Source organism: Ambystoma mexicanum, chromosome 6q (assembly GCF_040938575.1).
Source record: "Ambystoma mexicanum isolate Mex_15411 chromosome 6q, UKY_AmexF1_1, whole genome shotgun sequence".
In the NCBI taxonomy this organism is placed as follows: domain Eukaryota; kingdom Metazoa; phylum Chordata; class Amphibia; order Caudata; family Ambystomatidae; genus Ambystoma; species Ambystoma mexicanum.
The window spans coordinates 673,818,546-673,835,237 of NC_090937.1; the positions used below are offsets into that span (position 1 = coordinate 673,818,546).

The window sequence follows — 16,692 nt, forward strand, 5'->3', positions numbered from 1 at the left end:
GAGAAAAAAATGGCCAGATCTTGTTGGTAGAACTAGGACACACCATGAAATGCAAAGCCTGACTGGACGCTAACACACGCATACACATATATTCACCCTAGCCAAGTCCGCTAACACACACATACGAATATATTCACCCTAGCCAAGTCTGCTAGCACCTATATCGAGCTATGGGCAAATTGTGGTATGCCACATTTCTTACACATAATTTAGAACAATACACAGTCCATATGACTGTGATCTGCCTCACCGAACAAGAGTTAGCTCCGGTATATGTTATGGTGTGTTATACATTCCGATAAAGCACAACATTCAATGCTCTGTCAATCCTTCCGGCTGGAGAGCTAGTATATCCATGGTACTATATTATAAGATAGTGCCAACCATGATAGAAGTTCACCAGACTAAGTAGGTCATTATTTATCTAGGAAATATGTTAGTTTCTCTACTGAGCGCTAGGGGACCATTTGGGTGGTGATAGTGCATGGAATAAATATCCTTTAACATAACATAAAGTGGAAGTGAACCGTTGTTTAACTCCCCGGTGCTGTCTGGCGTTAGGAGGCATACACAGCACCTTCAATGTTATCCTCTCTGCTAAAGGTAGCCATTGAAGGCTAAGCAGAGCAGGTGTGATATGTTCTGCAATGCGGGCTAACAGTAAAGTGTGCACAGCCACATTTTACACTCACTGCAATCTAAGTGTGTATGTGCTTGGGAGGCCCACACATGCATTGCAATATTCGGGTCAACTTGAGGTGCAGGCGCTGAATAACTTTGGGTCTAATTCACAGAACGTTTAGCGCGCAGAAAAGTGACTTTGCACCGCAAAATTACACTTTGCACCGGCCTAATTCACAGAGCTGAGCAAAGTGACTTTGCACTGCAAAAGTACTCTTGTGAAAACAAAATCAAAATATCGAGGCTGAGTACCCCAAAAGGAAATACACTGAACACGGGTTATAAAGGAACATACAAAGAACTTTATTTTATACTGAACAGTTTTCCAAGGAAAGTAAGAGATAGCTATCGGCCCTCAGTACAACACAACGAACTCCAGCGTGGTTTAGTGTGCTCAGTGAGAGACGCTGTACATTAGAATTTGTTGCTCTTTTATACCATCTGCGAACATGATGTCCAACCCTACTTCGAGTTAATATTCCTCTGATACATAACTGATCTAGGGTTCATGCCGAGTTCGCATATCCACATGCAACTAGTTTGCCTTTAATACATATGTCAACAAGCCTACAACTGTGTATTTTGGGATTTCTCATACAGGTCTTCTCAAACATTAATACAATGTAGTTAACAAGTGTTCTCAGTTCCGTATTTGAATACATTGGTCTTAACATATGCTTGCGGATTAGTTTCACTGGTGCGAGTAATCCTTTACACACAGGTCAACGAAGGACAAGGGCTCAGTTCACGACCTCAACAAGTGGCCTGCAGGCAAGTTACATATTAATTACACACAGAGGTCAAGACAGCCATGTTGTATTTCGGAATGACATCGTCCACCATTTTAACTCACAGGGTGACTTTACAGAGAGAACCTAAAATGGCGGATTGACCTAAAATGGCGGTTTATATTGATTCTAAGGTCAGGACCTTGCAACACAGATTTTCTTCGCAAGTGGCTTACAAGCAGCTTGGCGTAGGCCTTTATACATATATTCGTTGCAATAGGAGGTACGATATAATTTCCAGTTTGACACTCTTTGCACAGTGTTAAATGGGACTAATTCGCAAAAAAGGCACTTAGTCCGCACTATTAGTTCGCTTTACTGTGCTAATTTAGTTAGGGTTCTTTTTTTCCAGCATTTTCCCACGGGCCTCATGTGGTAAATTATTGGTAAATAAATGTAAGCTATTGTGAAGAAAGTTAGGAAGAGGTAGATACTAAACCTTGTAGAACACAGACTTAAAAAAACCAGCAAGCCTTGCTAACAATTAAGCGGTATTTAGCAGTGCTATGTGTGAGAAAAAAAAACTGTGATGCCACCCAGTGCAGATAGCAATCCGATTACCAGTGCCAGAATAGAATAAGGCACATTCAAACCTCAGGCTGGTGAGCTGCAAGCATATTTTTGGCATGCATTTTCACTTAATCTACCATTCTTGCAACTTAAAAAGTTCTCTTTTAAATAAAAGAGGAAGGTGCTGATAGTGCTCAATGGCGCGGCACAATGCGCCCTTTATTCGTTCCTGAATCCAATAGGGCCCAATTCATGGAATATTTGCCTGGTTCAAAGTGAGTATGAACTGCTCAAATGTGACTTTGCAATGCCGAAATAAACCCTGATTCATGGAACCATGCAAAGTGTATTTTTGCCCGCAAAGTCCGGGCAAAGTAATTTAGAACTGCAAAAATGACTATGCGCTGACTTTGCCCAGACTTTGCCCTGCAAAAATACACTTTTCACGGTTCCATGAATCAGGGTTTGTGGCGGCAGTGCAAAGTCACTTTTCAGGAGTGCAAGTCCCTTTGAACCTGGCAAATATTCCACGATTCGGGCCCTACTGGATTCAGGAACGAATAAAGGGCGCATTGTGCCGCGCCGTTGAGCACTATCAGCACCGTCCTCTTTTATTTTTCTACAACTTTAAGTCGAAAATAGGATTTATTGACGTTCTGCATTCTTGTTTTTTTACCATCACAAGCTTAACGTTATTTACATTTCCACAAATCTTCTGCAGCCCCTAACTCCAAGTGTGACTTTTGCACTCATCAAATAAAGTTGTTGTATACAAGGTTCTCTGTGGATCGCGCATTCCAATGCCCAAAGCCGTAAGCATGCACTACTATAAATGCTTTCAAAATGAAGGGGAATCATTGCTTGAATTGACATTCAATGAAGCAGCAACTCATACATTGCTACACAACCACCATCTCCAGCTGGGGCCTGGTTTGGATACTTTGGGGACAACATGTTTAACTTGTGCCTTGTTTTGCGCTGATCTAGTTGCATTTAGAATTTCGAAACATGCTAGTCATTGATGAGGCCAACACTGAAGTATTCCATCCATTTCTTTGTCATCCCCACTCCATAATGGCACCTGTAAACCATCTTCCTGGAGGTCAGCTAAGGCAGCGCAAGGCCTACTCCATTAAACATAGGTACTGTATTGTATGAAGTTAAATACGTGCCCAGACTGGTGGAGATGAAGCCATCAGGAGACCCTGTGTGACCGACAAATGTGAAGACCCGCGAGTAATAAGCAAAGTAGAGGAGATGAGCATGGTCCCACATAGTAGTGCTTATGGAATATGAGGATCTTTTGATAGGAACTGTCTCAGAAATGCCTTAACAATGGCAAAAATAGTTCATCTAAATCAAGGCCTATTCAATGCACTGGACTCTAGTAATGCATGAGCGATATGGAAAAAGCCTATCAAAAACCCCAGGACAGACTGAGGAGATGGGCAAAAACATCTCATCCTAAAATTCAGTGGAAAAGGGATCATTGTGGTTTATTTTGGTCCACAAGACATTAACACTACTCAGGAGATACTGCAGCAAGTTTTATTACGGGAGCACAGAAATTTGCCCAAATTGCCCTCATCCTAAGCAAACAACATTGGCTTCTACTTCAAGCCAGGATACTGTTCAAGATGACACGCATCATCTACAAAGCGGTTACGAGTAGCAATCCAGTGTACCTGGCAGCTAAGGTCCACATATCTGGTGCCATGCGCTCCTCTCGCGGCAAATCAACCAACCAGCTTGAATCACAACTTGTCTGCAATTAAAGGATCCGCAAACAATCCTTCTCTTGACATGCACCCACCCTCTGGAACTCGATCCCTGTGTTGGCTCGGAATGCCCTCACCATTTTCCAATTTCGTAAATCTCTCAAAACATGACTCTTTCAACAACACCTAACCATGGACTATTTCCAGTGGACACACATACTGATGCACAGACATCACATTACTCTTCTACTGTTAAACAATGCTATCACAAATGTTGTATATCCACATGCAGTAGAGTGCTCTGCTGCTTTTGAGCTAGGCCTGCACTTTAAACAATAAAATTAAAAAAAAAACATTTCTTCTCAGAATTTAAACTTTGAGACAAGAGCCATTTTGAGTCAAACATGTATATCTTTTGATCTCCAACCGTAATGAACTTCTTAGAAAAGATTGCTAAGTATAACAAAGAGACACAGAAGCCTATTCTAGGTCAATGGTTTAGAGCCCTACCAAAATGCAGTGAGGTGCTTTGTAGTTGTATTGGGACACTGGCATGATAAAAACACCAGCGCTGCCCACCAGTGTTTCTCTGGTAGGCATCATTTTGCAGGCTCCAGGTGATGCTACCTCACAAGCTTCCTCGATGGAGTTAAGCTAAAATGCCTTTTCATATTCTTGCAGGTAAGTAGTACACCAACAACCTGATTACTGCATGTATCAAAGTTGAGCACGTGTGTGCAATGTCTCAAGGATATAACTAGTTAGAGAAAGAGCCCAATCTATGATAACAAAGTTATTTAATTGACATAGTAAATACATGTGTTTTAATCCAAACACAATAGCGGCACTGCTTGCTTGTTCTTTGGTTTTATGAGCAGTGTGTTAAACATATAATTCCACAACCTAATGTTAACAATTGGTTTTAACCGCTTTTCACTGCAGTTCTAAATTGTCAGTCTTTTCTTTGTTTCTCTGCTGACAGTGCTTCTGCAAATCCTTTCAATGTGCTATGTATCTCTTTCTTTTAAACGAAGAACACCTAGCAAATTCACCAAATAGTGTTCTTTTTGTGCAGTAGCCCCCAAACACCCTCTATAATATAATGTACGCTTCCTTGTCATTTCCCCAGGATGCTCCTGCTTCACTGTTCCCTGACCTTGCTGCTGCTGCTGCCATTCAACGCCAGGACTCAAAAGTTGCCTACAAGGGACGAGGAACTTTTTCAGATGCAGATCAAGGACAATACGCTTTTTCATGACTCTTCAGTCATCCCGGATGGAGCTGAAATCAGCAGCTATCTATTCCGAGACAACCCGAAAAGGTATTTTCTCCATCCATGCTGGCACTACTCCTGAGTTACTGCCTTCGCTGTTCAGTCCTGAGAGTACTGCCTCGTTTGCATTTTAAATACATCAACTGGGTGACAGAGGCATAGACAGGGTAGGGCCTGAGTGGGCAAGGTCCTCCCTAATTCTGTAAATATCCACTCAGCATTGCTGTGTGGGCATTTACAGATGTTAATGTCACTGCTGTGGGCCCAACTACATTAGTTTCACACCAAACTTGTTAGACAATCCTGGCTATGCCTTTGCTGGGTGAGCCAAGATCTTCAGAAATGAATGTCCTGTTTTCTGATGACTGTTTCCTTTAGGTGGTAACGTTTGAGCATTGGAAATTCATTATCTTGATTGAAACAATGATATACCAGATGCTGGTCCTATAATAAGTGAACGTCTGAAATGCATGACAGTACACGGCTTCAGAAAAGTTCACACCACTTACATGTTTCCTCGGCAAAGCCTGTCACCTTGTCCCTGACCAAGTTTTAAAATCCCTTCACAGAGCGACAGTGAACCATCAAAACCAGGGACGAGTTTCCTTACAAAACCTGGGTAGACTGTATATCAAGAATGAGTTGTAGACTTCAGCATTGACTCTTCCATCCGACAGAGATAAATCCAGTCCTGCGTTTGTATGCAACACTGTATAGTGCACTCTTGAGATTTAACAGTCCCAGTTGATTCCATTCTGCTAATTGCTGCGGAAGCAACACAGGGACGTACAGCCGGATTGATGCCCATTGGTGCTCCTGAAGATCAGCGTGAATTTAGTTTCAATTGAGCACCAGGCAGCAGCTGTGGGCTCTCATTAGGGTTTCCCCAATGGCAGTGACATTCTGGAGGGTGGCACAAACACAGACGAGGACCATATGGGCAATATACGTGTCACACAGATCCACATACACACTTAAGACCTCGGAATGGTCGTACGTCTGGTGGTGACAGCTGGTCCCAACCATAACTCCAGACATTAGGTAGTGACAGGTTGTTGGACTGCCTTAACTTTATTATGGCAGATTTATGGGACTGGGCAAAGAATTATTCCCATTTGTCAAAACTGCATAATTATGATGTGATATCCAGAGTTACGCACAAATACATGAAACCTCAAAGCCATTTACTGCTCAGCCCAAGCACTGCCATCCGCTATTTTATGATGAGACTTCAGACCAACTAGCGCCCATTATTGACAATTAGGGGTAAGCAATGGGGGATCCCGAGTGACTCATTGGATTGTCAGCTGTGTAAATCTTCTGGCTGCCTAGAAAGTGCGCAACACGTTACGACCGAATGTCGAGTCCTTGTGTCGGCCTATATATATATGTGCTTGTTAGGAGATAGAGTTCATTATTATGACACAATTAAATCCGAGGCATTTTGGTTATATTGCCTTAACTCAGATTCTAATGAAATGCACACAGCACTTTATTGGGTTTGAAAACGAGTGTAAAAGCACTTGGAAGTCAATGAAATCTCAAAAAAAATTAATCATATAGAATTGTTGCTATTCTTAACCCTCTTTTTATGAATTTCTAAATGACTGTGCATTTGATATTAACATTCTTAGTTTTTCTTTGGAAATCTTAGGCCTTGGCATGTAAAGGATGAATATTTTAGAGATTTATATGGATTTTTATAGCACAGTATCTTTTAATTGTTTATTTGTTTTGTTCGTTATTTGAATGGGAGGACATTTGTGTATTCACTGTGTAGTTGTTGTGTAACAATTTTGTAAAAAGAGTTACGAGAACCACTCTGTGTTTGTATCTATATTTTGTGGAAGTTCTTTTGAAATATAAACAAATAAAGATTATTATTATTATTTATCAGGGTTGATCAGGCATATGAACAATGAGAGGCTGGCGAGATGCGTATTTCTGCACCATCCTTATTTCAGAAAGAGGCATCATAGTATGTCTGTCTTTTGCTTGTATTCGACTGCCGTGTAGCCCTTTAGTCCTATGTAAGAGACAGCTCGATGTTTCATGCAATCTCTCTTTCCCTATGTTCAGAGTTTAAATACTCCTTTCTTACCCTTTCTGTCTTCCCAAATTCAGCGCTTTCTGGTAACATTATAGTCGCGCTAGGGCATGCCACTTGCAGCCATCCAACAAAGCTGCCAGTTCTAACAATGTCATTATTTTAATCTTATAATCTTATTGAGCTTCTGTTCTGTTGCCGGCCTTGGCCTCAGGGCCTGGCTCTTTACTTAACTCCTTTTAATTGTTATCTCATCTAATATGATAATTCCCGTCACTATTAGCTAACCATATTGCATTATCCCCCATTTAATGTACTTGTTTGATCTTCCAATATTTCTAAATGCTTGGATGACATATTAATGTATTCTTAATTTATGCTTTAAATACGTTTAAGCAATGGGAACCCAGGCTGTGGGTAAAGAGGCTTCGGCTCTAATTTCCATTGGTTAATTGGTGCCCTTGCCCCTTCTGCAGTGCATGAGTTCCTGCCATGTATTACATTCCCTCTGTTTCACTTTCGATTTCATTCTCACCTCGACCTGATGCGGTTGCCCCTTTGCAATCAAGAACCCTGGAATGATGCCTTACCTGTCATTGTGTTTTCCCTCCGTTTCTCTTCTCCACTTCTTAATCAGGCGTAGCTTTCTATCTCATGAATGTATTTCTCATCCTCAGGGGAAGTGTCTTTATTGATTGATCAACGTGTTCATTATTGCAACACTTTCAGCACTTTGAAAATAAAATCTTCTGAAGCACCAAAAACAATGTCCACCAAGACAGATGAATAGAACCATCATGACATCTTTAACACAATAGAATTTAAGGTGGTCGTGTGTAGGGGTTACAGAAAATGTGAGGTCAAAAATAAAATTAAGATTCACAGCTGAATGACCAATCTCAGCAATCAGTATACAGATTAGGCTAATTTTAGAATAACACTTAATTCCCAGATGCCTCCTCTAATAATCAATGTCCAAAGTTGGAAGGATGAAAAATGATTTGGCACAGCCGGGGTCCCATGTCCTTGGAGCATTTCTTTCTGGAAATTGAAATGTACCAAGATGATGGATGGCCTACACCCCAAATCTCACCAATATAAAAATAAGGACCTAAATCAGTATAATAAGGGGAGAGTAGCGAGAGGTAGTGCTTGACAACCCGCAGCGATTCTATTGCACCATCATCAGACATTGCTATATATTCTGCATTCACTAAAAGTACTGGGAGCAGGTTTGGCTCATTGCTGGCTAGCAGCACATGCACCTTTCTGTTATGTTATGGTATGTTATGTTAATTTGCTTGTATACTGTGCCAAAGCACAACGGTTGTAGTATCAGAGCACCTAGCCCTGTCCCTAGCGTGGCATACAGTGCCGCTACAATGGGTATTCAGACTTTGGTCTGCTGGAAGAGAGAAACACATTGACACATTGAGGGGGAGGTAAGAGGAGGAAAACGATGCTGTGGACGCAGGCAGCGATGCAGCGGGGAACAGGGTTTTCTGAGAGATTGGGAGCATGTAAGTCCTGTTAAGTGCACCACAGTTCTGTGAATGGTAGAAGGCAGATACTTTGTAAAATGTTATGGTAAATGGGTTGTTTTTCCAAAGCAGATTTGGTGAATTGTTAACTAGTATGGAATGGATTGTTGGATGCATGAGTGTAATTAGGCAATCTTGGAAGTTCCATGGAATATTTGCCTCCGGCATATTCATACAATGTACCCCAGGTCAAACCCCAGAATGTTAATTTTGTGACTCTCAAGATTGAACCAAGAGTGGCGTAGTGAAGAATAGACTGTGTAGAAAGGTGAATGTTGTTGGTAATAGATGGTAAGAGACTGGAGTGACCAAACTAATACAGTTATATATATATTTTTTTTTAAAAAAGCCTTGCCTCTTGATGGTAAGACTTTATTATGTGTTCAAATCCATATGTTTGGCTTAAGTGCACGACACAAAACTGAGACCCAAAATAATTTCCAAATTGATTTGTTTCATTTGTTAATTTAAAAAAAGGTTATTCATTCTGAAAGGTGGTTAGCAAAGAGCTTTTGAAGCGGAGCCTGAGTTAAAAAAAAAACGCTCTTGAAGCAAGCTCTGTTTTGTTCATGTGTGGCCACCTATGTTATACTGTACCTCAGTACTGTTATTTACACTGTAAGATACATCATGTCTTTTATTTTAATAAGGAAATCTGTAAAAGTTATAGCAAGGTTATTTTATTTAAAAAAAACAAACAGATATATTGTTATTTTCAAGGCAATTCTAAAAGGAGAGATTGCTTGAAATGCTGGTAAAATCGTTCTTTTCTGCCTGGCTTCTGGCAGGTATTTCTTTGTGGTGGAAGAAGACAATACACCGCTGTCAATCACCGTGACACCATGTGACGCACCGTTGGAATGGAAGCTGCACCTGCAAGAGCTCCCGGAAGATGCAAGCGGAGAAGGATCAGGTGACTCATTTCTACATGATAGTGGTGTGTGTAGAGTGTAGGATCTGTGCATCCTCATTACTTGCCATTCGCTTGCCCGTGCATGTACACTTTCAAGGAGTAGAGGAACAGTCACCTTTTTAACAAATGAAAGGGAGAAGACACATTGGCTTTTCGTGTTGATGACACACAAATATCATTTGAATAGAACGTTTATTAAACATGGAGATACGGTCATCCTCGATTGAATGATTTTCTCAATTACTTTTCATACCAAGCTCCTAGCACACACATTATTTGCACCTGCAGGGTGATTTTTGAGCTTGATGCAGTGTTATCGCTTAATTGTATTTATCTTGTAGGTCTCAGTTATTTGCTTAGACATGGCCTGGATAGTACACTTCTGTTCAAGTACAGCAAATATGGTGACACTGTATTCATTCATTTATTAAGAGGGACAGGTGTCTCAAGCAGAAACACTTAAAACAGTAACATCAGTCTTCAGTGCAATCCTGTAGTAGTTGCCTTACAATGGAGGAACAAGTGGTAAGTAACTAACCAGTAGATGGTGTGTACTAATACTACATAGAACAGGGACACGAGAGGACAGACAATGACTCAAGGGGAGTGTGGATTTATACAGGGAGAGTGGTTCTATTTACAGTGGTGACAAGGGCAGGGTTGTCAAGGAGGGGGGTGATTTGTTGGCATATGAAGGGTGCTTATTCCAGACTCAAGAGATGGAGCTTCGGGGTATAGCTAAAGGAGCAGATTGGAGTTGTGTTCTTAAAGTGAGGCGTGGAGATAAAGCTGGGTGAACCTTCTCGAAAGTAATCTGCAGGCTCCTGCAATTCTCGGTGGGTCTGTGGGTTCCGATAGAATTTTCTTCAAGCCTCAATCTGCCTGAAACTTCTTTAAGAGAGTCCATTGATAAGGATCAAGGAGGTAGAAGGAACAGAAGTGATGGGATGACCAAGGTGGCCGGGAAAAGGAAAGATTTATGAGGGTGGTAAAGTGGAGTTTGCAGAGAGGAGAGTAGTGGCTAAGTGGGAAGGGTGGACAAGCCCATTAGTGGATTTAAAGACAAATAGAAGACATTTGAAGAGGGATTCATGTTCCATAGAAATGCATTTGAGATGTGTGAGTAGAGTGAGGAAAGTGAAGCAGAGAATTTTTTTCAGGTGAGAAGGAGGCGTAGAGGGGGGACTAATGAGGTGGCTAGTACAGTAGTCGAGATGACTGAGTACCAGAGTTTGGATAAGGGATGTGGCATAATGGTAGGTGAGATTAAGGCAGATTTCCTCGAAATTAAGATGGTTAGCCCTATTAACAATTCTAATAGCAGTGATACAAAGGTAACTATTGAGATCACTGTAAAAAAAATAGTTGTTGTGCTTTGGGGTGAGGACAGCAGATTATGGGGAAATGAAATAGGGGAGAGGAGAAGAAGGGCAAGCATAGAGGCCAGGAGTTATAGGACTTCATCCTTGATGGATGCGACAACTAAGTGTCAAGTGATTGAAGGGAATGAGGCAAAGAATTGGGTATCATCAGCATAGGGGCCGTAGGAGAACCCAAAGAAGGAGAGGTGTAAAGGGAGGCGGAACAGAGGGCGAAGAGTAGAGGGCAGTGTTGTAGACTTGTGGAATCTTGACTGGGAGTGCATTAGCATAAAAGGTAGCTGCGCTCCAAGAGAGGGATAAGGAATCCTTAGAAATATAGGAGGTAATCATGTTGAGAGCAGTGCTCTGCATTCCAAGGTCGGCAAGGGTCTGATGGTGCAATGGGTGGTCTACATTATCAAATGGAGCAGAGAAGTCCACAATGATAAGGATAGAGCAGGGTTTGAGATTGTGAGCAGAGGTCAGAAAATTGGAAATCCTAGTGACAGCTATTTCTGTAGAATGTAGGCTGCATAAGCCAGACTGGAGAAGGCCAAGAAACTCAGTGTTATCTATGTAGGTCATTATCCTGTTGAAGACAAGCCGCTGCCGGATTTTAAAATAGTTTAAAATAGTGGTAGAAAATGTTCAATAGGTGAGACACATGTGGTAAATAGTGATTGTCCAGGTGATTAAGCCCAGTCTTGCAGTGGAAGAGGAGTAATGGATCACAAGTTTGACGGTTGGGGAGAGATAAAGGGCAAAAGGATCATAGGGGCAGAGGGAGGAACCCTTTGAGCCCCACAGGCCTAAATGGCGTATAATAAAAAAATGCTCTTAGACTAAGTACCCTTCGAAATGGGTACACGTGCAGGGACACCTGGAAGTGCTACTGATGATCAGTGGGTTAGAGGGCGTGGCCTCAAAAGTGGTCGTTGCTGGAGTCATTGGTAGAGGGAGGGAGGGGGAATGAGGGGTGCTTGGAGGGAGGAAATCCTTGAACCTGTTGGCAAAAAGTGCAGGATTCCACCAATGTCTTCACCTCGTTGCAGGCTTCACCCAAAATGGAGCCGAGAAGGCAGAGACTTCAAGAGGTCAGTGGTGCTTCCTGCGTCACCTGTGAGGAGGGGTCACATAAAAGCAGCTTCATTTCTTGTCATTCGTCTCTCCAGGCACCCCTAACATTTCTACTCATGATCTTAAGTTTTCATTCTCCCAAATTATGACCATAACGCTTGCAAGATCCAAACATTACCCAAAAAGGCACCACATCTTTCTGGAAATCACTAATCCCTTTCTCATGTGTGAGGTCACTCCCCTAAGACTTGGTGCAAATCCTCACTCTTTCAATTAGCCTTACATCTTTGTACCATTATATCTCTTTGACTTCGTCTGATTTACCATTGGTCGTTCCATACACGTATCCCTCTGTGCACAGTCAATATAAACTCGTATCAGTCCATTTTGTCTTAAATATACAGTCAATATTACCCTAATACTCCCCTACATACTTCTTACCACTTTCTCACATCTGTCCACCGACACCACAAGTGTCACGCTCCCCGTCACATACATAATCTGACCTGCCAGTATAACACTCAATCACTATGTTCTTTTTTAACAATTTGGTTTTCTTTCCTGTAGTTTATCAAATAGGATTTATTTTTTTAACGTCAATATTTATGAAGATGAAGGTCATTAATCATTATAAATAAGGTCTCAGGTAATTTGTTGAAAAAACGACTTGCATCATCAGTTGTCAGTAAGAAAAATACACAAACACCGGACTAACAAGGTGGTGAATGGGATTTTGAAACATTATTGTCAATTACTCTTCCATGCCTGCAGAGTACAGCAGGACCCTTGTGAATGGAGTGCATTAAATGCTACTAGTAGGCACAGAGCACACAAGTAGCCCTTATAACCTGAGTTGAAAGCTGAATTTCAGAAATGTGAAGATGTTTTTGCCACGCAAAGTTTTGATTTTGAGTATGTATGCACCTTCAAGTGCATTTTATTTAAAGAAATCCTACAGTACTAATACAAGTTGCCCCAACCTTGATACCCATTGAGCCCCGTGCAAGTCATTTAGAAAGTGCAGTGTAGAGAATTTAACAGACTCGCCAACTGTTCTCTTTGCAACATCAGAAACAAAGTGCTCCTTTAAAACTCAATGTATTTTCATTTCTTACAGGTGAACACGAGCCACTAGAGGAGCAGAAACAACTCATCGTTAATGAGGAAGGCACAGAACTGTTCACTTACAAAGGGAACGATGTTGAGTATTTTGTCTCGTCTAGTTCTCCGTCTGGCTTGTACCAGCTGGAGCTGCTCTCTACAGAAAAGGATACCCATTTTAAGGTCTATGCCACCACGACTCCAGAGTCTGATCAGCCATATCCAGAATTACCCTATGACTCCAGAGTGGACGTGACTTCTCTTGGCCGTACAACAGTAACCTTGGCATGGAAGCCTACTCCCACTTCTTCTCTATTAAAGCAGCCAGTGCAGTATTGTGTTGTCATCAACAAAGAGCACAATTTCAAAAGCCTGTGCGCTGTGGATGCCAAACGGAATGCAGATGATGCCTTCATGACGGTTCCTAAGCCAGGACTTGACTTCAGTCCATTTGATTTTGCTCATTTTGGTTTTCATTCGGACAACCATGCTGGAAGAGAACGCAGCTATTTACCCAAGGCCCCATCATCCTCAAAGCTTGTGCGACAAATGCATGCCAAAGCACGGGTAGACCTGCAGAAAGTGTGCATTGGAAACAAAAATATCTTCACAGTGTCCGATCTCAAGCCTGACACACAGTACTACTTTGACGTGTTCGCCGTGAACGTTCTCACAAACATGAGCACTGCCTACGTTGGAACATTTGCTCGAACCAAGGAAGAGGCCAAGCAGAAAACAGTGGAGCTGAAGGATGGGAAAGTCACTGATGTCTTCATTAAGAGAAAGGGTGTCAAATTCCTACGCTTCATTCCAGTTTCTTCACATCAAAAAGTCACCTTTTCTGTTCATTCTTGCCTAGATTCTGTTCAGATCCAAGTCAGGCGAGATGGAAAACTGCTCTTGTCTCAGAATGTGGAAGGTGTCCGGCAGTTCCAACTTAGAGGAAAGCCTAAAGCCAAGTACCTCATTAGATTTAAAGGAAGTAAGAAGGGGGCCTCCATGTTGAAGATGCTGGCCACCACCAGACTCAACAAGCAGCCTTTCCCTTCTCTCCCTGAAGATACAAGGATCAAGGCCTTTGACAAGCTGCGCACATGTTCTTCTGTCACAGTGGCATGGTTGGGCACACAGGAGAGGAACAAATTTTGTGTCTACAAAAAGGAAGTCGATGACAATTACAGTGACGAACAAAAGAAGCGAGAGCAGAATCAGTGCCTGGGGCCTGATACAAGAAAGAAGTCTGAAAAGATCCTCTGCAAATATTTCCACAGTCCAAACCTCCAGAAAGCAGTAACAACGGAGACAATCAAAGGACTGCAGCCGGGCAAATCCTACTTGCTAGATGTTTATGTCATAGGGCATGCAGGACACTCTGTGCGGTATCAAAGCAAACTGGTGAAAACAAGAAAGTTCTGTTAGTAGCCTTGCACACTACAAAATATAGGGAACTCAAATCTTGACATTATCTGACCTACAGTATACAGAGTGACTACTGGCACAGCAGAAAATCTGTGATCTGAACCTGTACTGTGTAGAAAGATATCAGCTTGTATATTTATGTTTACATAATTAAGTGGTTGTCTGAAAGGACTGAGCTGACGGCATCAAGCATGCGTATTGTCTTGTGTCCCATGTTCTCAGTTTGCTGCTCGGTGGATGTCAGAGGAAACAGGAAACCTTGGAGGAGCTGCCATTTTGTTTGATTCACACGCTGCATGAATTGCCTATAAATTATTTTGTTTTTTACTCAAGGGTGAGGCGACCATCTAAATGACTCTTTACTCACATCCAGCAGCATGTCCTGTTTTTAGACAATAGACTTTCCGTAAATAATTTATAAAGTCTTGTTTCAAAATTCTTTTATTTTATAACTGTACATTATTCAACTTTTTTTAAGCAGCTACAATCATTCCTATTAACCGTAAGAACTAAACATGAACTGGACTGCACTCTTGATAATTCTGTTGCTTTTGTAAATTCTTCTTCAGTTGAATTTTATGTTTAAATATGTATTTCATGTAAAAAGTTGTCATACGTATATTCCTGTACATAAAATTATAAATATTAGATTATATACTGTTTCTCTTTAATCACTTATCGTTTTGGGAATACTTAGTAAATGTTGATGCATACATGCATTCTATTTGTAAAATCAACAATTTATATTTCAACTAACAGATGGCATAAACTGTGTGAGAAATCAAAGGACTTTGTCAAATTCTGCACTTGAGAGGATTGAAAACACATTGTGCTTGAGTTTTAAATCCCAAGTAATGTGCACATGCAGTTATTAGCATTCAAATGATGGTGTCTAGAGGAAATTCAAAACACACCGTCAAACCTCTTGAAAAGGCAAAGATGTCGTCATACATCTTTTGTCTTTCTAAAGCCTCAAATGGTTGCCAGTAATAGTCCAAATAAGGGGTTGGTCAGTAAACTGTCATGAATAAACTGTTACTACATCAGATACTTCCTACTTTGGGTGGGATATTTAAAGATTAACTATTCAAGCGGGATTGCTGCCATAGACACCGTACTCACCCTTATTAATTATAATTGAAGGTGACAATTAACATTGTCCAAATACCAGTGCCAGATTCAACACTTTGCAGGCCTCCAGGCAGTCGATATGTCAGGGCTCCCCTCGCAAATTATCTCCTAATACATTTTTAATTTTCTGCACCGCTTTATTTCGATACGTTGTTGCAGGGCCCCTAAAAGGAGTGTGGCCCATAGGCCGGTGACTACTCGGCCTAATGAATAATCTGGCACTGCCAAATACACTACACACGTAGACTGAAAGACACCAGAATTACATCCTAAGAGTAGGGTTGTACCCTGCTAGAGTGTACACCAAACTCGATTTTCTCCTTTTATTTTATTCCCAAAGTATGTCAATTTCCCAATGGACTCTGACCCAATAAACAAGTCGAAGAGGAGAAATACAATTGTCCAATGGTATTGCAATACGTATTTAGGGTAAATTAGCATTCACCACATTATGTCAATTGTGTTTATTTTCTATTAAAAGGTTTTAGAAGATAACCAAAATAGTACACAGATGTCATTTTAAAATGTTTCAAAATAAATAGTGCAAAAACGTGTTTTGTTTTGTGTAAATCCATCACCAAAATGTTTGCAGCACTATCATTGATCTACCATAATTCAGTTTGCATTGGAAAGAACAAATGTGGATGTATTACCAATTGAAAATAATTCACTCTCCCCGAAGAACTGTCCCACACGGGATTGATGCAGGGGGGATTGATACAGCAAAAGGAAACGTAAAGGGATAGCAGTAGCCATGTCTAGAGCTTTTCAGGCATGCATCATTACTGGACATCTACACGTGTGGTGATTATAGTTTTAATCCTGGGACAGCACGAGCCCTGTGGGAAAACTAACAACCCTACACACCTGTGAGAAGAAGACAACCAATGGAATCGACCTGTACAATAGGATATTGCACCTGACTAGAATGCTCTCAAATCCATAATGTATCCCAAAAAAATGATTATTTCAACATCTTTACTTCTAGGTAGCCAACAAAATACATAGGCAGCAATAAATATCATAGCATCCTGTGTGTATTTATATAAAATGTAATGCTTTAAATAGTTGATAAAAAATATTTAAATTGACAACCTGATCCAATGGTATTGGTAATTTATTGTATAAGTCC

The 16,692-nt window shown here is 41.1% G+C and overlaps 1 protein-coding gene across 1 annotated transcript in view; it reads left to right on the forward strand.

Moving 5' to 3' along the window:
- The window catches only part of NDNF (neuron derived neurotrophic factor), a 75,026-nt gene extending 58,912 nt beyond the window's left edge, over nucleotides 1-16,114 (forward strand). Inside the window, exons 2-4 of the mRNA XM_069631171.1 lie at nucleotides 4,827-5,018; nucleotides 9,347-9,471; nucleotides 13,027-16,114. Of these exons, the coding sequence (XP_069487272.1) occupies nucleotides 4,828-5,018; nucleotides 9,347-9,471; nucleotides 13,027-14,429 (1,719 nt within the window). The 5' untranslated portion in view covers nucleotide 4,827 and the 3' untranslated portion in view covers nucleotides 14,430-16,114. The remainder of the gene's footprint in view (nucleotides 1-4,826; nucleotides 5,019-9,346; nucleotides 9,472-13,026) is intronic.
- Nucleotides 16,115-16,692: the final 578 nt, after the last annotated feature.